Raw genomic sequence first — 25,696 nt, 5'->3', positions numbered from 1 at the left:
GGATAGGACAAGTGGGAACAGGAAGGCCCAGTCAAACACACACACACACACACACACACACACATGACCGAAGAGTCACAAGAATCACCCCAGGCACCTTTGGCCCAGCTCCTCCTCTCTGTCACAGAAGGTGGGGGGAGGGGGGCTCCCGATGAAAGGTAAGGAAGTAAAAGAAGTAAAGTTACCTGTAGTAAAGGAGTAAGCTTACTGGAAGTGAAAAACATGCATAGAAGACTAAGGGGCATCGTCTACAGAAGGGGAGGATTGCAGAGAAATGGCTTTGGGGGGGGGGGGTCTTGCACTGGCTGATGCAGAGGTCATGGGGGGGGAGGCATGATCAGCTGCCGAGCAGTTTCCACCCCACCCCCAGCATCCACCCCCAGGGCCACTGGCAGCTCCTGTGGAAGCCTGGCTGGCCTGGAGCCTCCGTTCCTGGGTGAAAGGATAGCGAAGCCAGGTGGGGCTGCAGGGATAGAGGCTCTCAAGGGGGGGGGGGGGCGTCTTGGACAACCGCAAACTGTCCCGCTTGAGCTGTGAGGAAGCTCATAAACCCGGGAGCCAAAGGGAAGAAGGGCCTGGCAAGCGAAGCTGTTCTGGGCAGCCGTATCCAGCTCAGGCAGCTCCTCCTGCAGTGCTGGGGCCCCTCCCTCCGGGGCAAGAGGCTTTGGCCCACAAGCGGCACTTTGGGGAGCAATGCAGCCTGGGCCAGCCCCCTCCCCCAGGAGAGAAGAACAGCAGCCCTTCCCATGCCTGCTTGGGGGACCCCATGAACAAGGCCAGGCTCAGCCTTGAAGGGGTGAAGGCCCCAGCTGCCCCTAGAGGAGCCCCGGGGGGACCTGGGAAGGGGGGGGGGAGGAAACATCCGTTCTTTTCTTGGCTCTGAGCCCAGAAGCCCCCCCCCCTGCCCAAAGCTGCCTCTGGCCAGGTCAGGCTCAGTCCTTTCCCCCAAATGGCCTCCTCTGGCCACAGGGGACTCCCGGCTGGCCTTTCCTCGGCTTGAGACCCTGCGTTCCTGGGCCTGGGCTGGCCGCTGCCTTCACCACCTTGCAGCTGAGCAGCCAGGAGGGCAGAGGCCGACTTTCCGGCATGTCCCGCATTCAGCCACGGCAAGAGTTAATTAGGGCTTTGGAGAACCCAGAGCTGCACACCCGGCGAAGCTGGATTGCTCCGGAGGGAGGAAGGAGCCCAACCGCTTGGCTGTACAGAGTTCACTCAGCCTCCCAACCGGTTCCTGGCATCACCTGGAGGCCCCGCAGGCTCTCCGCCCTTGAGCGAGGGGCCCTTCTCTGGGCTCCTGGGGACCCCGTGCTCTGAGGCCAGCCAGCCCTCAGGAGGAAACAAGCAGCAGAGGAGCAACGGTCCACCCTTCCCCACCATCATCCTTAAGTCCGGCCCTTCTTAGGCAGCCCGGTCAACTCCTGTGGGGCCCTGGTTGAAGCCCAATTCTGAGGCTGCCCCACTCCAAACCCTCCCTCCCTCAGAGCTGGTTGCAGAAGGAGAGCCAGGCTGGCTGCAAATGCCCTGGTTGACCAGCTATCAGGAAGAGACACCTTTTAAAAAGAGATTTATTGACTTTTCTCTGGTCTCCTTCCTCTCTCCCAAGGAAGGGAGAACTCCACCATGGGGGGCAGGAGGAGCGCCAGGCACACCCCGGGGCCCTTAGAGTGTGTCCCTGGCCAGGTGTGGCAACGGGGGCCCCTCTTGGGCCAAGAAATCAACAGCTCAATAATCCAGGGCCCTCATGGCGGCAATTTTGCTAGCCAGGCGGCGGGGGAAATTTCTGGCCACTTGCTTGTAATCTTCAGGCTTGGTCTTCAGGAGAGTTCCTGTACTCTGTAAGGTCTTGGAAGGCTGGAGGCCCAAAGCGTCCATCACGTTGGTTAAGTAATCTGCAAGAGACACAAGCAGCATCTCGGCTCCCAAATGGCCAAGAGAGGGGGCGTTCCCAGGACAACGGCCAGAGCCCCACCTGACCGAGGGACTGGATGGGAAGCCCCAGGAGAAGAGGCTGAAGGTGCTGGAAAGGGCAGGGGGGGGGGGCTTACAATAAGGCTCTTAAGCACTCGAAGGGAAGCCTGCGCCCCCTTTTTTAAAATGCACCTCTTGGATTTGAGATCCTGAGAGTCAGGTTGGATGGAAAGAGGCCCCTGACCCTGGGGTCCATGAGCCCATCAGCTGCCTCTCCAACGGAGATTCTTGGCCTAACGGCAAGGATGCTGGGATCTGGATTTTGAGCAAGGTGGCCCTCAGGGCCCTGCCCACATGCAGGGCCCTACCTGGGTATCTCCCCCCAAACATCCTCCTTCCTCACCAATATCCGTGGCCAGCTGCTTGGCGGAGTGCGGGGTGAGCTCAGGGATCTGCAGGAGGACCTCGCAGTACGTCTGCATGGTGGCCCTGGCAAGAGAGCCCAGCCAATAGTCCGCCATGTTGTCCAGCTCGGGGACCTCATCGCCTGGGAGAAAGAGGAGCACAGATGAAGCTGGGGTGGGCTTCCTTCTTCAGAGAGAGGAATTAGGGCGCTGCCCACATGGGCCCTCCTGTGGCTGCCTCTCTGGGCCAAGGCCTCTTCCTGGCCCCGGGGCCCTTCCCCACCTGGCTCTGGAGGGAAGGGCAGCTTCCCAGCATGCAGGGCGAGTTCCAGCGCTGCGTCTTCCTGGGTCACGAAGGGCTCCAGGTGAAGAGGGAGGGACATGATGTATTGGCCGATCTAAGAGGAAGGGAGGGAGGAGAGCAATGGGTCAGGCAGCCCCAGCCTTTCCCTGCAGAAAACGGGGCTCTGAAGCCCTGCTGATCCCATTTCTCCAGGTGGGGCCAGCGCATTCCTCTCAGGGCAGGTCCTGAAGCCCAAGAGGGGGGTTGAGCCGAGCCCTCTTGGTCACCCCAGGTCCCCGAGATTTCCCCTCTCCCCTCGGCCTTGGGGGACTCTTTCGGTCCCAGAATGGCCCTCCGGAGCCTCCGTCCATGGAGGGCAGCCCTCCGAGGCTTCTCTGCTCTGCTTCCCCAAAGGAATCCATCTGTACTCACAAGGGACTCAGAGCGAACCCCCGAGGGGCCACGTCTCAGGGACCAAGGAAGTCCCCACCCCTTCCAGGCTGCCCAGTTCTGCAAATTGCCCTTTTCTCAGCGCTGAGGAAGAGCTGCTGGAGGATGGCTGGAGACCCAGAGGCAGAAGCAGGAGCCCCAGCAGCCCCTGCCTTCCCTGGGGGAGCCCTCCACCTACGTTGCTGATGTACTCCAGAGGGGTCAAGCTGAAGTTGGGCAGGTCATCGGCCAGGATCTCGCCCGCACTGCTTGCGCTCCAGCTCTGGGTCAAGGAGGAGCAGAAAGGAGAGCCCAGCTTGTCACGCAGAGCGACCTTCCCTCTTTCTTCCCCCCAGTCCTCGCTCAAGGACTCTATGGTGACCCCCCCAGGCCCCCCTGGCTGCTCACCTCCATCTTGGCCACCAAGAGAAGCTGCTGCTTGATGCGAAGGAAAACCGAGTCGAAGGCCAGCTGGTGGGCAAGCTGGTTAAGACGGGTGAAGGCAGAACGCGAGGCTGAGAGCAGATTGTGGCTTGTCCCCTTCTCCTGCAGTGGGGAAGGAGGGGGCAGTCAGGCTGGGCTCCCCTGCAACACTCCCACCAGTCCTCCCCCCTCCACAACAGCTGCAACCCCCCCCCCAGCATCAGCCAGGGGCCTTCCCTCTTAATGGACGGGGGGGGGGGCTTGAAACATCCCCAGCCGCCCTGAGAATGAGAGTGTGTCCTGAGAGAATGGCTCTCACTGCCCATGGTCTCCCCTGAAGGGACCCCAGGAGGAGCCAACTGGAGAGCCAGCCTGAGGCCACCAAGGAGGGGAATAAAGGCCTCTTCTGGGGGAAGCCACCATTCTCCCGCAGGATCAGGCCGTCTCATCAGGGGCTCAGCTGGGTCTCTGGGCAGGAGCCTTTGCCTGAGGTGCTGCCTCCAAGCTGCCTTGGGATGCCACACGTCGGAGAAGTGGGCCAGGCACATGGATCTCCTGAGGCTTCAGCCGTGTGGTGGGGCTCAGCAGGAGCACCCAGAATTTGGCTTTGCCACCGCTCCCCCGAAGCCTGATGCCTGCATTTGGAATTCCCGAGCCCTCCCCTTTGCAAGCCCTGCCCTCTACCTCTACCACCCTTATGGTGCCCAACCTGTGCTTAGAAAAAGAGGCAGGGAGGGTCTGCCAGTGTCCCTGCGAAAGGGACTGTGCGCCCACGGTGGAAAAGAGGGAAGCTTCCATCCGGCCACTTCCATCTCCACGCCCATCTGAGGCACTGTCTTCTCACCCACCTGCCAGCTGAGCAAGGGTGGCGTGGATCTGTCTCCCTGGCAAATGCTCGGAGGGTTGAGAGCCTCTTGCCGGCAGTAGCCAGAGGAAGAGGAGGAGGAGGAGGAGGAGGAGGAGGAGGGTGTCCCTGTGGCCAGGGTGCAATTACTTCCAACTCACCATGCCCTGATGCAATTCTCTACCCCCACCCCACCCCTCTCCTCCAAGGCTGCCTAACAGGCCAACCTGGCAGAGGCTGAGGAGTCTGTCTGGGAAGAGAAGCGCCCCCTCCCCGCCCCCTATGCTGGGAAAAGCGAGCAAAGCGACAGGAACACTGAAGGGCCCAGGAAAAGCAAACACTCGCAGGGAGGGACCGTCAGCTCAGGCCCCGGCCGGAGGGACACTCCAAAAGCTGGTTTTGGGGTAAGCAAAGGGCTCAGCCCGAGGTTGCTCCTCTGCCGACTCCTCCGCGCCCACCTTGAGCGTGTAGAGGGTCTCCAGCAGGGCGGCGTACTCTGCCGGGCTCTCCTGCTGCAGGTAGCAGTACTCCTGCCAGGGGTTCTTGAGGTGGCTCTGCTTCTCCGGGCTGCGTTCCTGGAAGCCGCTCAGGCTGCACGGACGGTAGGACTCCGAGAGGAACTTCCCTGCCGTGGAGAGGATCCTGCAACCGGCACCGGCGGCAGACAAAATGCCCTCAGCACCCAGGGCGCCCCGGAGCCCCCACCCTCAAGGCTTCCGGGGGGGGAGGAACTGGGAAGGAGGGCCGGGCCTTCCCCCCACCCCCACCCCGAAGAGCAGCCCAGCGAGCCCACCTGTTGGCCAGTTGCTGCTCCAGGTCTCCACACCGTCGCAGGAGCTCCCCACAGGTGGCGATTATCCTGCAGGGAAAGAGACGCTGGTGGAACCGCTGCCCCCAAAGGCCCCCTCCTGCGCGACAGCACTGGGGGAGCGTAGGCAGGGGGGAGGCTCTCCTGCAGCGAGAAGCCACAGGCTGGGATGGAAGGGCCCAGGAGGGACTTCCCTCTAGGGAGACTCTCAGGATTCCTCCAATTCAGGCAGTCCTCAACATACAGCTGTTCATTTAATGACAGGCCAGAATTATGAAAGTCTGCTCTACAACCTTCAAACACTTCAGGCCGTTGCAAAACTCTGCGCTGCTTCCCTCCCCCCCCCCCCACTCCAGCACATGGTGGGAATCAGAGGTGAGGAATGCAGCTCTGTGGCTGCCCCCACCAGAGGAGCTCCCTTCCCTGCCCGGAGGAGCAGAGCCCATCGCCTCCTGCAAGCAGCACTTCCGGCCAGCCAGGAGTTGAGAGGAAGCCAAACTCCAAGCAGCAGGACCGGTGGTGGGGTGCAGGTGGTACCGTTCCGGTCTGGTGCTCTGGAGGGTAGTTGAGCTCTTTGGCGCTTCCGTGCATGTGCCTGGAGCACACAGCGCCTGCGTGATGCTCCCCCGAGCAGCTGGAGCATCGCGGAGGCTCGCGGAATCGTCGGAAGAGGTATAGATGCATGCGCATGCACTGCACGTTTTCAAGTGGTGGACACCGGGCCCCATTGCAACCCTACCAGTTGCAAGGGGATCTGGAACCCACCCCTGAGCAGGAGGTGCATGGGTGTCTCAGGGGAAGGGCGAAGGGGGGCGGGGGCTGAGAGGTCTGGCACAGGGAAGACACCTAAGGAGTCCCTGGGGCCCTGAGACCCTCCACACTCCTTGCCTGGGTCTCCATCGCTTTCATGACCCACGAGGTCCCTAAATGACCTCACCTGGGAGTGGACAAGCAGCCATTTGGGTATCTCACTTAACGACCACTTTGCTCAACGACTGAAATTCAAATCCTAATTGTAGTTATAATTCAAGGACTCCCTGTACATGAAGGAAAGCCTGGGCCTTTGTCTGCTTTCACAGCACCCAACGTGGCTCCCTTTCTGGAGGAATCCATTTCTGTTTGTGCACAAGGCTGAGCCCCCCCTTCCCCCCCCCCTTTGCCCTTTGCAGGAGGTCTTTTTCTCACCGAACTGCGTTCTGGAAAGCAGTCCAGTCTTCCTGGAAGGCGGAATCCAAAGGGAGGTCATCCAGCCGGCATTTCTTCCTGATTGACTGCAGGGCATGACTGAAGTCTGAGACGTACCTAGGGAGGGGTCAGAGATCAGAGCCGGCTGGGCCCCTGCGACCGAATGCTGCCGTGCCAGCCCTGGGCTGTCCAGGTGGGAAGGGAAGACCCAAGGGGACAAAGCCATTTCTCCCCCTAAGGCCGGCCCACCTCCCTTCTGCATTAGAAGACCCCTGAGGACTTGGGAGGGTGGGAAAGGGGCAGCGGACAATGCTGGTCATTTCCTCCTGTGGCCACGGGGAGCAGAAGGAGCTCCATGGGGCACCAGACTCCCACCCCTCTCCCAACCTCTTCTTTCTGGAGCAAAATTCTCCGCTTGCAATCCTCACGGGTGGGGGCGCTGAGAGTCTTCTTCATGGCCCAGGACTTACTTGCTGAAAAGGGCTTGCAGGGCCCCAAGGAGTCCACTCACGCCCAGCCCGTCGGTCAGCGCGAGGCAGTTGTCCACTGCCGCCAAGGCCAAGCCAAAGAGCTTGTTCACCGAATGGCTCAGCTCCTGGACACAGTCCATCACTTCCCCATGTTCCTGCCGGGACACAAGATCACAGCTCACGGTCTCCACTCTGGAGTGGCAGGGCAGCCGGTCCGAATGGGGCAGGATTGGGAACAAGGTGGTCATTTCCACTTGGAGCGGCCCTTCAGGAGCCTGTGGCCACCAGCAAAGGCCTCTGAAAGGCCCCCTCTAATTGCCCGCCAGTGGCCAGAGAATCTCTCTCCCGGCTGGAGCACTGAGGAGGCTTTCAAAGCCCGGAGCTGCTCCGAGGCTTCACAGGAGGAGGGTGGGGGGCATTCTGCTAAACAGGCCCAATTTCTATGGGGAGATCCGGGGTTCCAAGACCCCCGAGACTCTTTTGCAGCTCCTGTCGCCTGAGAGCACCAGATGCCAATGCTGGAAGTGAGTTTTTGAGATGGAAAACCCTTCCTAAAGCAAATGCCTTTCATAGGGTTAAAAAGAGACGCCCCCAACTCGAGAGGACAAAATAAGAAATCCTGATGCTCCCCACATGGGGAACTCCATCCAGCTTGTCAATCGCTGTCCTCTCAGAACAAGGGAAGCACCCAGCCAGCTGTCTGGAGCCAGGGGGGGGGGAGGGGGGGAGGCAGACTTTCTTTGGACTCCCTAAATTTAAATTTTCTTTAGAAAGAGAAGAAAAGCTTCCCTCTCCATGCCCCCAAGTTTCTGAGCCGGTTCCAATTAAGCCAATGAAGGAGGGTTTTCACAAGCCTGGGAAAAAAGCAAAAGGGGAACCGAGCGCAGCAGCCCCCTGGGAAGAGGCTCCCCCATCCAGCAAGGCTGAGGGAGAGGCCACCCTGCTGCAGAGTCTGCCCTCTCAGAGGGATTCTGACTTCTGGCCATCACGTCGGGTGTCACAAAACCGGATTGTCGATCAACAACTGTGCGTGACGACTGCAGGATTCCTTGGGGCAGCAGAGAAAGGGTCTCACCAGAGGGACACTGCTCATCTGGATGAGGAGGTTCTCTTCCTCCAGGGCCCGGTACTGCAGCTGGAAGGGCTTGTAAGGGCTGAAGGAGGCCTCCACCAGTTCCGCCACCTTCACCAGGTTGCACGCCCCTGGAAGCACAAGAGCGGCCTCACAGCAGGAGGGCCACAGGGGATGGGGGGGGGGGTTCCCCACATGGCCCCCATCTCCCCCAGTTATTTTTATACTGAAATTGAATCAGGGGCAAGAGGCAAGAAGTTAAAAGATCCATAAAATTCCCCACACTGACAACGGTGCAGGCAAACTCTCCTGGTGCCTCTCTGCTCCGCAAACTCTCCCAGGATCCTTCCCCAGACTGGGAAGGAAGGAAGGAAGGAAGGAAGGAAGGAAGGAAGGAAGGAAGGAAGGAAGGAAGGAAGGAAGGAAGGAAGGAAGGAAGGAAGGGCAAAGCAGGGTAGGGGCTGCTAAGCGTCTCCTTTTTTAAAATAAAGGGCACTTACTAAAGGACAAAGTGCTTTAAGTGTTTACTCTGGAAAAAGTGTATTTTAGAGTTAAATCCTTCCACCCATCTGTACATTTACTGCTGTGTTGCTTTTTATTTAATTAGCAGGGATGGGGAGAACTTGAGACATCACCCCCCCTCCCTATGCAGCGACTCGGCCTCCTCCAGGAAAGGCCTGCAGGCAGCTCACATATCTGATGTGGGTGGGAGGGAGCTTCATTCCATCTCGTAGCCAAGTGGGGCATTTCCCACCTGCCCTCTGTGGCCGTGAGAAGAGGGGCAACGCGGGGGAATCGCCCGAGGTCTCCTGGGCAGCTGGGTGGGGAGGAAAGCCTCGGCACCTTTACAGAAATCAAAAGTGCTAGGGAGTATTTACTCACAATAGAATGCAAATTGTTCTGCTTTGGCAAACACTTTAAACACTGTGTCAATATTGCTCACTCAACTCAAACAAAGTTTGGAACAAGTATTATGTAACAACTGCAATAAAGGCCGTTAACGCAATCCTAACAAATTGTGTTCCTATAAAACTCCCCTGTCCTGGAAAAAGGACAAAACCAAAACCACGCAACCGTTGGGGCAGGGTATCTGAGCGCCAAGGACTTACCCAGGCTGGGCAGCATCGCGGCCTCCAGCCCGTGCGCGAAGTAGACGGTGGTGCCATAGAGCCCCAGGAGTTGGCTCAGCCTGCTCTCGGGACTGCAGCGGTCCATGGCAGCCGTGAGGCAGGCGGGCAGGGAGGGCGTCAGGGCACCCAGCACCTGGAGCAGCAGGACGGTCACCACCTGGTGGGGGTTCTGGAAAACCTGCGGGAGGAAGGGAGGGAGGGAGGACCAGGCAGGAGGCTTGGCCCAGAACTCAGGCCACGGCGAGAGTGAAAGGCTGGGAAAACGTGGGCACCGTCCGAGCCACCGACTGCGGCCAGCAAACCCGCGAGGGGCTCCTAGAACTGGGCGCCAGTCTCTTTTTTTACTTTTATGGGGCTTTGGGGTATGTTCTGAATATAGAAAATAACTTGAATAGCTTCATATAAGTTCACATCGCTCCCAGTCTGCCTATTTATTCAGCTGACCCTTGGCTGGAAAAACTCTGCCAGCATCTCCTCCTGCAGGCCGGCTCCTTTGTCTGCAGCATCCCAGCTACACCAGGAGCGACGTTGGCTCTCTGAGCTGCCACAAGCCAAGATGAATCCCACCTCAGGCCTGGCAGAGGAAGAGGCCCAGGACTCCCCGGAGGGCCCATCGCTCTGCCCCAGACGCTGAGAGGAAGAGGGTGGAAGGGGACGACAGCACTGCTGGAGGGGCTTGTCCTCCGGCCCTTAGAGAGCCAGCAAAGCCCAGGCCCAGCCATTAAGCCCACCGCCCCTCTCCTCCACCTGAGGAGTCAGCAAGGAGGGTCCATGCAGGGCAGAGGGATGGCTCATGAAGCCTTGCAAGGCAAGGGGGAAGGAGCTTCTCTCAAAGGAAACTAAATGGATTAGTCAGCAACACCCAATTATACCCAAAAGAGCCTCTAGCATCCCTCATATATTCTCCTGGTCAATGAAGATTGGCTCCTAAAGCAGCCTTCAATTAAAATCTACTCAGAGGACCCGCCAAGTAGAGGAGGAGGAGGGGCCATTGGGGCTGCACCCCTCTTTTCCTCTTGTGCATTTTCAGACACAACTCATTCCTTAATTGCGCTGTTGGAAAACGAAATCAAATCCTGAAACCCCTCTTGGAACTACGGGAAGGCTCCTGCCTCCCTTCTCGCAACTCACTTCCTGCCAAAAGCGGATCCCCTTAAAGAACCCTGGCCCAAGTCTCTTCTACTCCTTCTCCGAACGGTGGCTCCGCTGCAGCTAACAGGCCAGGGCCCAAGTCTCCAGTTCAGGGGTCTCCAACCTTGGCAACTTTAAGACTTGCGGACTTCAACTCCCAGAATTCCTCAGCCAGCTTTGTTGAAGCCCACAAGCCTTAAAGTTTCCAAGGTTGGAGACCCCTGCCCTAGTTCACGAAGATAGGGGTAATAGATGGGGCTTGCAGGCAGCAAACCAAATTCCACAAGAGAGGGAAGCAACGGGGGTCATCCTTATCACGGAATCCTCTCTGTTTGTTGACGTGTATTTCAGACGGTAATCTTCAAAACTATAGAGATGGACACCCCATTAACTGAGATAACAGGCACTGCTTTAATAGAGCTTGGATTATTTGTTGCATTTTGTTTCTGATTCTAACATTGCTCTAATGAAGGTGAAAACAAAACAGAACAGAACAGGCACATGGGCATTTGGGCTCTGTGCGGGGAGAAAGCCATGCACGGGGCTGCTGGTGTCCCAGCTGTTTTGGTTGCAGGAAGAGAAAGAGGACGGCACATTTTAGGGAAGATTTTACATCAGATCATTTCACGGAGGGATCTAGTGAGGGAGGCTTAAAAGCAATTGCCTCTTGATCCTACCTGTGCAGCACTAAAAACAGTCATGAAAAACGCTTTTGCAATTCTGGGACTTTTTCCTGATTGACTGCAAAGGTGCATCTGAATCACAGAAATTTAAGGTGTTTATTGCAGACTTTGGACCTTGTAAAATTCCATGAAGTAGGCAAGCTGATTTTGCTGTAAAAAGCTCATTAAGCCCCTGCTTCAGGCTGACTTGCCAGCAAGAAAGATGATAAAAATTGATAAGCCCTCCGTATGTTTCCACACTGATCCCAGAATATCCTCATTCTGAAGCTACTAATTCCTTTTTTGAAATTAGCCAATTTTGAAATGAAGCTCCCTTTTCCATGCAGAGCTTCAGGGCAGAAAAGAAGAGGAGGAGGAGGCGGCAAAAGGAGAAAATGCGGTAGGTGTGTCAAGAAACCAAGCGACTACTCAGAGCCTTACCCAATTTCAAAAATTCCATTTTTAATGTCAATGTTTCTTTCATCATTAATCTTTAAAGTACGTAATGAACTTGTCAGCCCTACAGAATAGATGGACAGGAAACTGACTCTACAGAACAACTAGAGCCACCCTTTTTGGGGTAACAGAATCTTGCAATCTCCCATCCTTTCCCTCCCCTCTGCCTTATGCTCCCATAGAGCCGGGGGTGGTGGTGGAGGGAGCCAGCCTGAGCCTCTTCCTCAGACCCTCCTGCCCTCCTGAGCTCAATGCAGCTTCTTCTGCACCTGCAACCTTTAAGATGCGTGGACTTCCACGGCTGGGGATTCTGGGAATGGAAATCCACATATCTCCAAGTTGCTGAGGTTAAGAGGAACCTTCTGCCAACCTAGCATTTCGAAAGCACGTAAAAATGCAAATAGAAAAATAGGGACCACCTTTGGTGGGAAGGCAACAGCGTTCCGTGCGCCTTCGGCATTGAGTCATACTGGCCACATGACCACGGAGACGTCTTCGGACAGCGCTGGCTTTGGCTTTGAAACAGAGATGAGCACCGCCCCCTAGAGTCAGGAACGACTAGCACATATGTACAAGGGGAACCTTTATCTTTAATGCCCTAATGGTTTCTTGGTGCCTTCTGCAAGGCTCCCTTCAGCACCGAATCAAACTCCCCTGGCATTTATATCTAGCCATATTCCTGTGCAAATCCCCGATAAGAAATCTGAACAATCATTCTGTCCCATCTAGCATTTTTACAGTGCTTCCGTCTTTCCCATGATTAATGAAGAATGCTACTAGATGCAGAGCAGTTGCAGCCGATTTCACCCCGTAGGGCTGGACTTGGTTAATGGTCTCTCAATACGGGTTTAGATTATATTAGGAAAAAACCAGAATGAGTTGTCTCAAAGGTGCTTTTTCAGGAGGCAATTGGACTTCCTTGCTTTTCTTTGAAGGCGTTTCACTTCTCACCCAAGAAGCTTCTTCAGTTCTGACTGGATGGCAGGGAATGGAAGGATTTATATTCCTTGTAGACAGTCTGGCGTTTGCATTCTTTTTAGAGAGTCGTTGAGGCCACTTGGAGGTTTTATCTGTGTCCTCAGGGTCACCTGAGTGGAGCAAATGGGGGTGGGGCCTTCTTGGAACCGCTAAATGACTGTGGTGTAGACTGGAAATAGATGATGTCATATCCCGCCCTCTCTGTTGAGAGCGAGCTGTTAAATTTGGACAGAGATGACCTCTTTGACCCCTCTTTCTACCTCCAGTCTACAACACAGTCCTTGCAGCAGTTCCAAGCAGGCTCCACACCCATTTACTCTACTCAGGTGACCATGAGGACGCATAAACCTCCAAGTGGCCTTAACGACCCTCTAAAAGGATGCAAATGACCAGCTGTCTACAAGGAATATAAATCCTTCCCTTCCTCACCATCCAATCAGAGCTGAAGAAATTTCTTGAATGAGAAGCAAAATGTCCTCAAAGAATAAGAAGGAAGTCCAGTTACCTCCATGACCTGGTTGACTGAGAATCTCCACAGACAGGATGAGCTGTCAGTGTTAGAGAAGCAGAGGTAGTAAGAGAGAGAGAAGTGGGTGATCACCGATGAGTTTCCCCCACACACAAACACTTCCTGCAAAAGATCCAGATGAGCAGTCTGTCTCTCAGAAAACAATCCTCCTTTAGGAGATCCTTTTGAGATGGGGTGGATGGGGAGGGAGAGGAGCTCTGGCAGAAAGAAAGAGCTGGAGAAACAAGGAAGGCCAGTTCCCAAACCAGCAGGGAAGCTCTGTTCAAGGGATCCCAGGCCTCTTAATGAGGGGTGAGCTTCATTTGAATCCTGCACTAAAGAATTTCTCTTTCCTTGTCAGGAGGAGCTGCCCATACGTGGCTTTATTCACAATTGAGCTGCCTTGTTGGCCCCAAGGAGGACGAGAAGGGTTCTTGGGAAAGAGCCCAGGGGCAGCTCAGTCTGTCAAGGGAGCAAGATCAGCCCAAGATGGCAAGCAAGCTCCTTCCAGGCCTCCCCAGAGATAAGCATCAGTTCTCCCCTTCACGGGTGAAAGCCTCAGGACCTAATCAACCAAACTGCCTGCTGCTTCCCCAAACTCCAGCAAACCAGTTTGCTAGCAGGGAACCCAGTTCCTTTCTGCTGCTGGGGGTGGGGGAGGCAACGGATCCCCTGTCTGGGGCGGGCCAGGGACACACAGCTCCTCTGCCACCAGGGTTAGAGAGGGTCTCTGCCCACCAGTTCTGGTCACTCATACGCACACACAAACCCAGACACCGCAGAAAAGGCGCCAGAGTTAAGGGCAGAGACAATAGGAATGCTCCACTCCAACACAAAAATCAAACAAGGTTAAAGCAAGACATCGGGCCACTGGCAGTGAGTTGCCAAAGGTTCAACTGAGCATTTCCCAGTCATTCAGGGATCCAGAGGGATTCCCACCTGCGACCTTGGACAAGAAATCATGACGGGGCCTCCCAACTGTCCTAGTTGAAGGCTCTGATGAGGCAGAATCTTTGGAGTTCTTACAGCATGAGCTTTTACAGATCAAACACCGCCAATAACAATCTATTAATTTAATGAGACTTCAGCTCTGGGTAGAAACCTGCCTACAACTACATGCCAGGTGATGTTTAGGTGGAGATCTAATTCTGTATCGCACTACAAGTTCATGCAACCACAGATCATCGGTGGCATCTGTTTGGGGAACGGGGAGCATAAGGCAAGCGGTTTGCCAATAATTAGCCCTTTTTATGTAAAGAGACGTAAATGGTTTAATCTTGCAAGGAAAGCTCCTGAGGCACTAAATCCAGTTGAGCTACAATGGTTGTTAAGGAAACCCTCGGGCTGACGGGGGCACAACATCAGGCAAAGAGGCCAGAATCTGGAGCTTTGCAGGTCCTGGTCAGGTTGACTGAGCAATCTGGCCACATTTCAAGGAGATGGAGGAAGAGATAGAGCTGCAGGGATGCCGGAGGAGGGAAGCAGCACCCACTGGCCTCCTCTGCCTGAGCGGGGAAGAGGCTGGACTCCTCCTGAGCACCCGCGTAGGAGGCTCCAGACACCCCGGACCCCTCCCCTCCCCAGCACAGCCGTACCTGCGTGGCCCACTGCAGCTGCGAGTGCCACGTCCCCAGCAGCACTTCGTAGAGCTCTGCCAACTGCCGATCCAGGAGGAGGTCAGACTGGCACAGATCCTGCCACGCTGCCATTAGCTGCACCTGGGAGCAAGGAAGAGGGTCAGGAGCATGGCCAGGGTAAAGCCATTGAGGGCGGCAGCGAGAGGATGTTGGTTCTTGCCAAGAAGAATAGAAAACGAGGGGAGGGGGACGGGACTGGAGGAAACTGACCCCACTGTCCGATGGGCTCCAGACCTGTCCTCATTTAACTCCCCGGGGGGGGGGCAAGTCACAGGGCTGCCCTAAGGGCTGGAAGAGAGGAGGGGTCGATCAACCACGTCCAGCAACAACATCTACATGACAACCTCTGCCAACCTCGTGACTGAGACACAAACCCCAGGGGATTAAGGAGCATCCTCAGAGCCATCGGTGAAGACATCACAACAGCTCTTGGGCACCCATGGATTCCTGAAGCCAACAGCTGCATGGAGCAGCTCCTGGGACTTCTCCTGCAGCCCCCCCTCCACTCCCGGCCAATGAGGAAGAGTGAAGAGGGCCAGGCTGGGTTGGGCCGCAGGGGACCAGCGTTCTGCCCGGAACACGCCTCTCACCTGGCCAGGAGTCTTGCTTACGTTATAAAACGGGCAAAGGCCCAACGTGCGTGGCAAGACTCAAGGCCTGAAAAGGAAGGAGGGGGAGAGGAGGAGGAGGAGGAGGAGGAAGAAGGGCGGTTTCTCAATCGGCTTCTTTCCAAACTTGCACAGTGTTAGGGCTTACAAGGAAGAGGTGCTCAACTCCCACACAGGCCTGGGAGGACCCCTGGTGGCTCTTGGCGGAACTGAGCGGGAGAGCCAGGGAGCTGGGCTTGGGGCTCCGTCTCAAGGGCAGAGTCCCTGAGCAGGACTTTCAAACCCCACTGAATGCTGCTCACCTTTAGGGTGGGGGTGGGGGGGGACACGGAAAAAGACACCCACCTGCACCCACATTCGCTGGCACGAAGGACCCCAGCACCCCGTTCTCCTGTGTGGTGGGAAGTGGCAGACGAGGCCAACGTTTGCCCCTTGAAGGCATCACGATCGTCACCAGCCACCAGTTTCTCTCCCATGGGGGTGGGGTGGGGCTGAATAAAAACGGGCAACCTGCTTCAGCAGCCGCGAGGACCCCAATACCTTGTGGCACTTGTAGTAGTAAGCCAGCAGCTGGGGCATCCGGTCAATTTCCGTGAAAACTTTCACAAAGAGCTGGGCCTGATCTAAAAGGATAGAAGTCCTCCATCAGTCTGGCTGGGGCCAAAGGAGGCTTAGCCTCTGTTCGCCTCCACCCACCCAAGCGCGGAGGCCCAGACCCCGTTCTACCCACTTCCCTGTCCCTTGTAGCACCCCTCCCCCAGGACGGGGATTTAGCCCTGGAGGTTCACAGGGGGGGGGGCATTTTGTGGGGAGCATCTGAGCAAGGAGAGCCTGCTGAGGGAGAGGGGAAAGCAAGCTCTGCTCTACCTGCCCCTCCAACCTCATCTCTTCTGCCCAAAGCCCCCGGGAGCCAGAGGTCCGCCAGGATATGCTCTTCTGTTTGGCGGGGAGAATAATAATAAAGTGCAACTAAATGAATAAATGGGTCCCAGAAACAGGGCTCCACGTTGGGACGTGGTCCAAGCACGTGAGAGACGCTGTGCAGCCTGCCACTTGCAATCCTGGCAACCCCCCAATGGAGGGCGGGGAGAGAGCGCCAGGCGCCATGCAGGACCAGCCACAACCAGTGCTTGGCCCAAGGCTGCCCCCTCCTGGTAACTCAGTGGCACAACTCCAAGAGACCCCTTGGTAATCACAGAGCCCTTGCCCCACAAGAAACACAAGAAGGGACAAATCCATACCCCCCAGCAGGCCCGGAAATACTCATCACAAGAAACGGAGCCCTTGAAGATGTGTAAGTATGGGACTGCCCATCCCCCAAAAGGCCTCTCTCCAGCCTCCAACTCTCCAACTCTGCTGCTGTTCTCGGTCCGTTTCTCCTTCAGAGGCTCTAAAGACCAGGCCAGCATCCCGTGCCCCAAAAGGGCCGCCCTCCACCGCAGCCAGTGCCCGTGGGGGAGCTTCACTGTCCTCTTCAGCGCCTGAGAGCTTTGCCCGAATCCCCTCGGGTGATAGGAGAAAAACAGAGCCCAGATTTGGGGGTTGAAGCCTGGGGGGCCTCTGGAGTTTTGAGAAGGTACTGAGGGGATGCTAGAGAACAGGCTGCTATAGAGAGTTTCCAGCTACCCCCGAGAGGGCCAAAGGAGGGGACATTCCTGAAGTTGGATGGAGGCACCTGAGCTGCTTTGCCCAAAGGACTGCAGGAAGGCACCGGGGCCAAGTGAAGTGAAGTGAAGACCACCGTCATTAAGAGAACCCATTGACCACTATGGGACATTTTGCTGAAAACCCAAAGTAAAGTTGCTTGCTGTAGGCCACTCGGGCATCTTGAAACAGGAGACGGGTGGCAAATAAATTTGATAAATAAAAATAATAAATAATGAATGAATGCCAGGTTTTGGCAGAGAAGTTGTAAATCGTGGCTACATGACCGCAGGATGCTGCAAACGGTCATAAATGTGAGTCTGTTACTGAGCATCCCAAAAGCAGTCACGTGATCAAAGGGGAGGGGCCACTGGAACTTCAAAACCTGATCATTTTTTCTCGGGGTGGGTGGGGTGGGGGTGGGGTCCCTTGTAACTTCAAATGGCTGCTAAGCAACTGGCCAAAGGTCAAGGCCCACCTGTTCTGCCCAATTCTCCAAGCACAACAAGCTCCAGGAAAGAGAGCAAAATCTCCCCTCTTATTTCCTTGGTCTGGTGAGGGGTGTTGCCTTGAGTCAACCGTCTGCATCATGAGACCAAACTCCTCACCATGTTATTAGAGGGGTTAGAGGTTGAGCTGTTCTGTCGGCCACACCCTTGACTGCCCACGTTCAGATGTCCCTCTCGAGGCCTGGCTCAGGTGCAGCTTTCTCCAGGCACACAGGAGAGCCCCCTTCCTTTGGGCAAAGACTTGCTACGGGCCCTTTCAGCTGGGCTGGCTTAAGCCTTGGAGTCCCAGTGATTCAGGCCAGAGTCCGTATTATTTTGTGATGACACATTCGAACCTAGTCTGAACTCTCCTCTACACCTGAGCAACAATCCTGTGGCCCAGCAAGCACCTCCTGTGCAGTTCTGGGCTGGATCTGCAGGGAAAGGCCACAACCCTTCTCTGCTTTCTGGCCCCCTCCATCCCCTGACCCTCGTACGACATCCCACCCGGCCCTCTTACCAACGGACTGGGTGCTGAAGGCAGAGACGATCTGGGGGCTAGCCAAGGCTTCCAGGCGGTTCTTGAGCGCCTCCAGGTGCACGCACTTCTCTGAGTAATCCGGCGTGTCCACCAACACAGCCAGGCTGTTCTGCATGCCGGTCAGCTTGCTAGAGATGAGAGACACGTCCTGGTGCAGACAGGGTGGAAGGCCGGCTGGTTAGACTTGGAGCGAGAGCCTTCCTACTCCCTTCCCCAACCATTCCCGGATATCTTTCCTCCAGAAGAGCAGAAAAGTGGCCTCCTCTTTCCCCTTCTCTATTTTTTATGGGCCTCAGAATTAGGGACAGCCAAAGAATAAATACATGAAAATACAATCATTTAAAAGTAACATCTGAGGACATAAATTGAAATAATGTGCCAACCATCTTGCAGTCACAATTCCCAGCCAAATAAGATGATCCTTTAGTACAGGTAGTCCTCAACTTATGACCACAATTGACTTATGAGCCAAAATTTCTATTGCTAAGTGAGACGTTTGTTGTGAATTTTGCTCCATACTATGACCTTTCTTGCTATAGTTAAGAGAATCTCTGCAGTTGTTAAGTGAACCTGTCTTCCCCATTGACTTTGCTTTTTAGAAGGTTTGACCCCGAGACACGGCAATCGTCATAACTATGAGTCAGTTACCAAGGGTCTGAACTTGATCATGTGACCATGGGGGTGCTGCAACAGTTGTAAGAAAACACTCACAGGTCACTTTTTTCAAGGTCATTGTAACTTTGAACGGTCACTAAATGAACTCTTGAAAGTCAAGGACTACCTGTATTTTTATGGAATATATACAGAATCAGTTTTATTTGAAGTTTGTTTTGAATCAATCAAAATAAAACTCTAACGGTGACATGGAACCTTTGACAGAGGAGGAAAAACAACTTTCCTATTTCTGCTTCATGTTTTCTTACAATGTTCAATAAAAACAATTTTAAAAAGTAAAGCAGAAAACTCCGTGGTGAGAGGAAGACTTTAATTTAGAAACCAAAGGGAAAAAAAAGAAATCAATATATTTTCATGTTAAGAAAAAGGCCAAAACATAAGAGAAATCAATGCAGGTGCTAAACCCCTCCCTGCTTTTGGTTACCTTTATTCTCTTTAGGGGTCTTGTTTTTTGGCTGTTTTGATTGATTCATTTGTTGTTGTTGTTCTTTTAACTGTTTGCACCTCCCAGAGTCACATACAATGTAGGAGATGGGCTTCAATTCAAGCAAGCGAGCTCCTTCATAAGCACCACCAGTGAAGAATTCCAAAAGGCCACAGATTGCGGAGGAAACCAAGACGGGGCTCAGAGCAGGCCGTGTGTGTCTGTGTGTGTGTGTGTGTGTGTGTGTGTGTGTGTGTGTGTGTCCATCCGTCCAGCTTCGTGTTCATTTGGGGACACTTTCCAAAAGGCAGAAGCAGCATTTCCCCAGCTACTTTTGGGGAACTGCCTTCCCGGCTGCATTTTGGACAGTACTGTAGGAACTCCCCTAACCCTTAGTCAGCCCATCTGGCCAGGCAGAGGCCACCTGCTCATCCGAGAAACAAGTCCCCAAAGAGGCCAAATGGCCCTGCTGGCAACAGCCCCAGGGTCCTGCAGCAGGACAGGATGGGCAGGAGCTGGACTGGCCTCTGCTGCCCCTGGGGAAGCCGGAGAAATACAATATAACAGTGGTCCCCAGCCTTTGAGGCTTGATGGCCTGGCTGGGGGAGAGAGTGGGCCTGTGCACGGCCAGGTTCCCAACAGACCATGGCCTGGGAGTGGGCTGCAGCCTGGGAGCTGGGGTCCCATGCAATATAAGGCACTCTTTGACTAATGACCGTTCTTTTGCAGCCATTTGAAGTTATGACAGGGCTGAATGAATGGTCCTTGGAGTTCCAGCCATCCTAGCACCTCTGTAGTCACCTGGTCACAAGTTGTGTGCTTGTCAACCAGTTGCCGCATCCACAGTCGCACGATTGCCATTTGCAACCTCCCTGCCAACTTCCCCAGAAAGTCAATGGGGAAGCTGGCAAGGAAGGTTGCAGGTGGATGGGGTAGATCTCTCCCCCACCCCCCTCTGATGAGCTTCCTCCCACCCTCTGAATTCCTGAATTCTCCCTGTGGGGCTACTCTTGGCGGATGACAATAACAAAAAGGAAGAAAATGAAAGGAGTCACTCCCCCCCCCCTCCCGATGGTCAGAGGTCCTGGCCTTTCTGATTTCTGAAACCCATCACAGTTAATAATAGTTCCAGCTTCATATGATGGAATAAATGCCGTTATTTCCCAAGGCAGCAATAAAAACAACAGGGAAGAAGATTCAGGCTAGACCACAGGAGGAACTTTCTGAGTTTCTGACCTGCCAGTCAGTGGAACAAGACCTAGTGCATTCTCTTTTGTTGGAGGTTTTGAAACAGAAAAGAGATGATCAGCTGTCAGAGATACGCTGGTGGATGCCAGACTAAACAAATGGTTGAATTAGATAACCTCTAAGATCCCTTACAATACTAGGTTTCTATCAAATGATCACAAATTAGCTGGTTTGCCTGATCTCTCAGCAGTCCTCAGCCATTCTAATCTGTTTACAGGATATTGCTTTATAGCTGTGAACATTGAAATACCTGTGTTTTAAACGTCTCTTCAATGTCTGCACTGAGAGTGCTCCACTTGTCTGCTTCCTGGAGTGAATCAACAGCCAGCTGCATTCGGGATTTCACATGATCGAGTTTGACTAAGACCTGAAACCAGGAGAAGAGAATCTCTGTAGTTCAGGGTTGACCTGAGGAATCCTTGTTGCTCTCTGAGCTGAGTTGTTCACTGGCAGATGTTTCATTACCTGATTAGTTGCCAGTTACCTAACATCACAGGTGCCAGGAGTGTGGGTTTTGCTCCCTGTTTCTAAGATCTGAAAACATAGCGTCCATATTACAGGGACTGATTTCCCAGGCTCCTCTGCTTTGGACAGGGTAGAAAAGCCTACTTGAAAGACTGCACAAATTTCTGGTCATCACAGCCTAAAATGACATCAACAAACTGAAACTCACGAGACCGGCTACCTGGATGGTGTAAAACAGTGATTCTCAATCTTGGCAACTTTAAGCTACATGGACCTCAACTTCTAGAATCCCCATAGCTGTCTGGAGAATTCTGGGAGTTAAAGTCCACCCATCTTCATGCTGCCAAGGTTGAGAAACATTGGTAGAGGGACTAAAAACAAAATCCTCCGAGTGGGGTCAAGAGGAAGTGAGAATATTTAGCCTGCAGGAGAGAATAACGGTCTTCAGACAGTTAAAGGGTAATGGAGTCTTCTCCAGAGACAGGACCAAAATCAAGGGAAGCAGATTCAGCTTAGAGATGAAATGAGATGCTTCAGAAGTGCTGTGTTCTGCCTCACTGGAGGCTTTGGGCAAGCCAGAAAAGTCATTTGTCAGAAATGCTTTAGCAAGTCCTACACTGAGCCCAATACTAGAAGATTTCCGAGGCCCCTTCCTGGTGCAGGATTTTATGTCGTCTAAACCAAGCTATTTCCTTCAAATGAAAAACAGAAATAAATAACTAGGCGTAACAGTTAACTGCTAGGTAGCTTGCAGGATACCAATGTAAGAGTTAAATTCATTTCAATAGCTATTTCAGTATAATCGTAAAACATTCAAACTGCTGCTTGAATAAAAGACCAATTTTTAAGGTTGTATCATTTTCAGGGATGCTCATTCTTATCCATTCCTCCACAGGTGTCCAGGAAGACAACCCAGCAGCCTGGAGAAGTACCTGCATGGACTGTGCAGTGTCTTCCTCCAGCTTCTTAATATCTTCCTTCACTAGGACCATCTGCTCCTTCAGGAATGCTGCCTCTTGCTTCAAGGCTTCCACTTCCCGTAGAACTCTGGGCATGCTCTGGAGAGCTTGGTGGCTCGTCTCTGCAGGAAAATGACAAGCAGGAGGTCAACTTCCCATAAGACAAGAGACAGAGGCTGCATCTCTGCATTCAACCTAGCAATAAAATCCATTATTACAGACTATAAAAATATTCATCATTATTAAGATTTCACTCTCTTCTCACTTTTTTTGTAAATGTTTTTTCCTTTAATGCAAACGTTTCATCATTCATTAATCAGTGTGTCATCTGAGTACAATTTTTTGTCATAATAGTTATAGCTTACCACCAAATTATTTCTATACAGTATATATATATATATATATATCTTCTTATTTTAACATTACAAGCTCAGCATGCAGTATCTCCTGTTATAACATTTCTCTTCCTAAATTATTTAATTTTATACTTTTTGTTCATATTCATTTTCTAACTAATATAAAATAACCCCCATGTATTATACGATTCTTCCTTTCCTTTAATTGCTAGTGTTAAACTACGCATTTCTGCACATTCTAATATTTTCTTAATCACAGTTTCATCTGTAGGGATTTCTTCAGCTTTCTAATTTGGTGCCAATACAATTCTGGCCACAGTTATTACTCTCTTCTCACTTTCACTATGTGTCAAAAATGACAATATAAATATTGCTTTACATTTCAAATTTGTGTTCCTCATTTCAGATATCTCAACATTTCTTGTAAAAGAGCGGAGAAAACCATCTTCAAAATTTAGAAGTGGGAAAACCATTGCCAAAAGAGGAAAAACAAGCTTAGGCTGTCTTTTTTAAAAGGCAGCCTCACAAATATTTATATTTTAATATAAAATTTTAAATGCATGCTATCTATAATTTATAATATCTATATTAACTGATGTACGACATAATACGCCTTGATTAAACTGTGTAATGTTGGTAAGGCAACATTAGCAAACAGCTTCATATCATTGCAGATAGAAACATCTGCAGGGCAAAAATAATCTGAGCTGTACACAGCTGCCCAAAGCAGCTGCTTCTACCGCACAGACCAGGGGTGGTCCTTGAAACTTCCAAAACGAATTCCCCTCAACGACAGCAGCATCACCTTCCACCGCATTGTTGACCTCCTGGATAAAAAGCTGCAACTTCATCACCAGGGTAGCTGCGTGGGCATCTACTTTGCCAGGGGCCTCCTGCTGCACAGCCCGGAAGGCCCCGTTCACCCAGGCCTTGACCTCAAAGTCATCGGCCAGAAACTTGGAGAAATCCATGGTGGCTGCTACACCTTCACCCTCGCCTGGAGCTGGTCAGCAACTGTGGTATCTGATGATGCACAGGAAACAGACAGGAGGCAGAAGTCATAGGTCAGCAAATGCTGTCTGCGGAACATCTTGAATTAAAAAAAAAAGGAATATAGGGGGTTAGCGTTACTGTGCATGCCATTTGTCTGAGGACCTCTGCCCTGGCTAGAGGATTGAATTAGGAGACACATTCAAAAACCAGAATCCTAGGATTCTATGAATTTGGCAAACAACGGTCATCTGTGAAGTCCTTGGTATTCTCTGAGCTTGGATGTTCTCTTGCGGCAGTCTCATTACCCAACTAGGCAACATTATCAGTACTGAAGTTTGCTTCCTGTTTATGTATTTATCCCTTTATTACTTTTATAAGTAACTCAGAGTGGCAAACTATTATCCAACACAGTTTCCTCCTATTTTCCATAATGGGGTGAGCTGAGACAGAGTGAATGGTCCCAAATCACTCAGCCACTTTCATGCCATACGGCTGGACTAGAACCAAGCCCCCCCCCCCCGCCCCATGATAAAAGGCAGGCAGCTTATTGTCCCCAGATGCTGGTTATTTCAAACTATATTCCATGGACTTTTATGAAAACTGAATGGGGTTACGAAACACACAAAAAAGAGCAAAAAAAAAAAAAGTTCACTCAGGCACTATCAATTTTTTAGAGCTTAGCTTCTTGATTAGGGTTCTGGGGTTTTTATTTTTAAATTAACCAGTTCCAGTGCCTGAAAAAGTTTGAAACTCTGCTCTAGTCCTGCCAGGAGGGTTGTCATCAGAAAGAGCTGGAAAGATCAAGATTACCCACTCGGTGTCTGAGTTTATGGGGGGGGGGGAAATGTCCTCCCAAAGATAATTTTAGAAAAAACGCTGCATCTTTATTATTTGAAATCTGTAATTAAAAGAAATATGGAATCATAGGGCTGGAAGAGATCTTGGAAGTTTTCTAGTCCAATCCCCTGCCCAAGGATATTTACGTTTGAATGTCGTGACTTTAATGGAGCGCTGTTAAGCCTAGCAAACTGCTGTGTTTTTCTAGAGCAGTGTTTCTCAACCTTGGCCATTTGAAGATGTCCGGACTTCAACTCCCAGAATTCCCCAGCCAGCTGGGGAATTCTGGGAGTTGAAGTCCGGACATCTTCAAGTGGCCAAGGTTGAGAAACACTGCTCTAGATGTTATGCCTCAAAGGATTACTTACAGGATTTGAAACTGGGAGAATTCACTAAAGTGAAACTAGATACAACATTCTGGAATGTGTACAAATGAGGCAATGAAATATTTTTATTTTATTTTAATGAAGAAATCTAAATCTCTCTTAAGAGAGAAAGCCACTTTGGAGTAATGGTTAAAAGCGCCAACCAGGCTAGAAATCAGGAGACCCTGAGTTCTAGTCCCATCCTAGAGATGAAGCCAGCTGGGTGGTCCTGGACCAGTGACTCACAAGGAAGCAAAGACAAAGCACTTCCAAAAAAGCATCACAAAGAAAACCGTAGGGACCAGTCCAGACAGCCACCAAATCACTCCCCCCAAAACCTTGCCCAAGTGACCTGCAGGGACTGATCCGAGCCAAAACTGACTTGAAGGCACCCATTTAGACAACTGGTTTTTTGCAGCGCTGATACCACGGAATTCTGGGAGTTGAAGTCCACAAGTCTTAAAGTGGCCGAGTTTAGGGAGCGCAGAGAAGAGCAAGGGGTCTCCACGGGGCGAGGGGAAGATGGGCGGACTTCAATTCCCAGAATTCCCCAGCGGCTGAAAGCCCCAGCGGCTGAAAGCCCCCCCCCCACCTGCCCCGCTCAGAGAAGGAGCGAGAAAACTCAGCCCGCCGGGCCGCTGCCTGCGTCCGGGCCTTACGAGGAGCCGCATGCGGGCGTCCCTGCAGAACTGACTGCGGGGGAGACAAGCGAGGCCCCCGAAGCAAGAGGGGCGCCCGCCGCCCTGAGGAGATTTAGGCAAGGAAACCAGCCAAGCCCGGGAACGAGGCTTGGGCTCGGCCCCATCGCGGGGCGGGGAATTCAGGAGCAGTCGGGCGGGGGGGGCGCGCCCCTCACCTGCTGGCCCCCTCGGCGGGACGCCCCAACTCACCTGCGCGCCTGCGCACTGGACCTCCGCGCCCCCACGGGTCCAAGGCGTTTGGCCACCATCTTAGTGACGGGCCTGCGGCTTCACGCCTCCAGGATTTCCGGGAACTCCACTCCCTTCGTTGATTGGCTGGCGGATGACATTCGCGCCCCAGGATTGGGCAGGCGAGGAGGCGGGCACTCTCTTCCCTGCCCCGCTTGCCTTGGCGAAGGCGCAGCAGGCGCAAATGCAGCCGTGGCAGCCGCTTCCCGCTCTGAAGCCCCAGGCGAATCCCTCCAGGCAGCTGCCCGTTTTCCCTCCGCCGCTCAACGCCCACTTGCTCCTGGGCCACCGCAGCGCCTCGTCCTGTCCGGGCACTTTCGAATGAGAAAGGCGCCTCCGCCTTTGCGCTGGGAATCCCGCATTCCCTGGTCTCCAAGCGCAGGGAGGCGAGGGGGAGAAGGGGCTTGTGCAAGAGCTGCCAGGCCACAGAGGAGGATGCACAACCCAGAGTAGCCCGGCTGGGACTTCCCGGAATTCCGGAGTGCTGCTTCAGTCCCAGGACGAAGGGCCGGTCCCAGCAGAGGAGGTGACTGGAGTCCTTTTGGGTCAGAGGCTCCAGCAGCACCCAGCCCAAGTTGCCACGAAGGGACGACATGCTGCCCAGGGTTGGGGAGACCACTTCTGCCTCTGAATCGCTTTTTACCTATTCCAGGGAAAGATCCAGGCAGAAGAAAGACCGGCTGCCCCTCCAGCCAGCCCCAAGGTTTGAATGCACCCTAGGCACCTGCTAGAAATAGGCCCCTTGCTTGGACCACTCGCCTTTCACTTGTTAACCGTCTGCAAATATTGTGTGAGCCAGTCCCTTCAGATCCAGGACAGTCTGGAACTTGCTGGAT

At 53.2% G+C, this 25,696-nt stretch overlaps 1 protein-coding gene across 2 annotated transcripts; it reads right to left on the bottom strand.

The window, feature by feature from the left end:
- Window positions 1–1,547: 1,547 nt before the first annotated feature.
- Window positions 1,548–24,952, bottom strand: COG7 (component of oligomeric golgi complex 7). 2 transcript variants are annotated; one of them, XM_081965388.1, is made up of 18 exons: window positions 24,822–24,952; window positions 22,542–22,759; window positions 21,354–21,502; window positions 20,207–20,323; window positions 17,589–17,757; window positions 15,477–15,559; window positions 14,287–14,409; window positions 8,936–9,134; window positions 7,830–7,957; window positions 6,755–6,909; window positions 6,285–6,401; window positions 5,085–5,150; window positions 4,750–4,933; window positions 3,433–3,570; window positions 3,224–3,307; window positions 2,596–2,710; window positions 2,312–2,455; window positions 1,548–1,889 (listed from the first exon to the last, which is right to left on the bottom strand). In XM_081965388.1, the coding sequence occupies exons 2-18, from the start codon at window positions 22,705–22,707 to the stop codon at window positions 1,723–1,725; spliced, it is 2,304 nt and encodes a 767-aa protein (XP_081821514.1). In that variant the 5' UTR covers window positions 22,708–22,759; window positions 24,822–24,952; the 3' UTR covers window positions 1,548–1,722. The 2 variants fall into 2 exon arrangements, with proteins under 2 accessions (XP_081821514.1, XP_081821515.1); XM_081965389.1 differs by having other exon boundaries at window positions 22,542–22,826; window positions 24,822–24,900.
- Window positions 24,953–25,696: the final 744 nt, after the last annotated feature.

Source organism: Natrix helvetica, assembly GCF_964273705.1.
Source record: "Natrix helvetica genome assembly, chromosome: 13".
Lineage (NCBI taxonomy): Eukaryota > Metazoa > Chordata > Lepidosauria > Squamata > Natricidae > Natrix > Natrix helvetica.
This window is presented reverse-complemented; position numbering and strand designations above follow the sequence as displayed.

Excerpts from the sequence above, each read along its gene's own strand:
- COG7 (XM_081965388.1), bottom strand. The coding sequence starts at position 22,707 with ATGGATTTCTCCAAGTTTCTGGCCGATGACTTTGAGGTCAAGGCCTGG. Across the intron at positions 7,958-8,935 it reads CGCGATGCTGCCCAGCCTGG|GGGCGTGCAACCTGGTGAAG; the intron begins GTAAGTCCTTGG and ends TTGTGCTTCCAG. Across the intron at positions 3,308-3,432 it reads TCTTGGTGGCCAAGATGGAG|AGCTGGAGCGCAAGCAGTGC; the intron begins GTGAGCAGCCAG and ends TCCTTGACCCAG.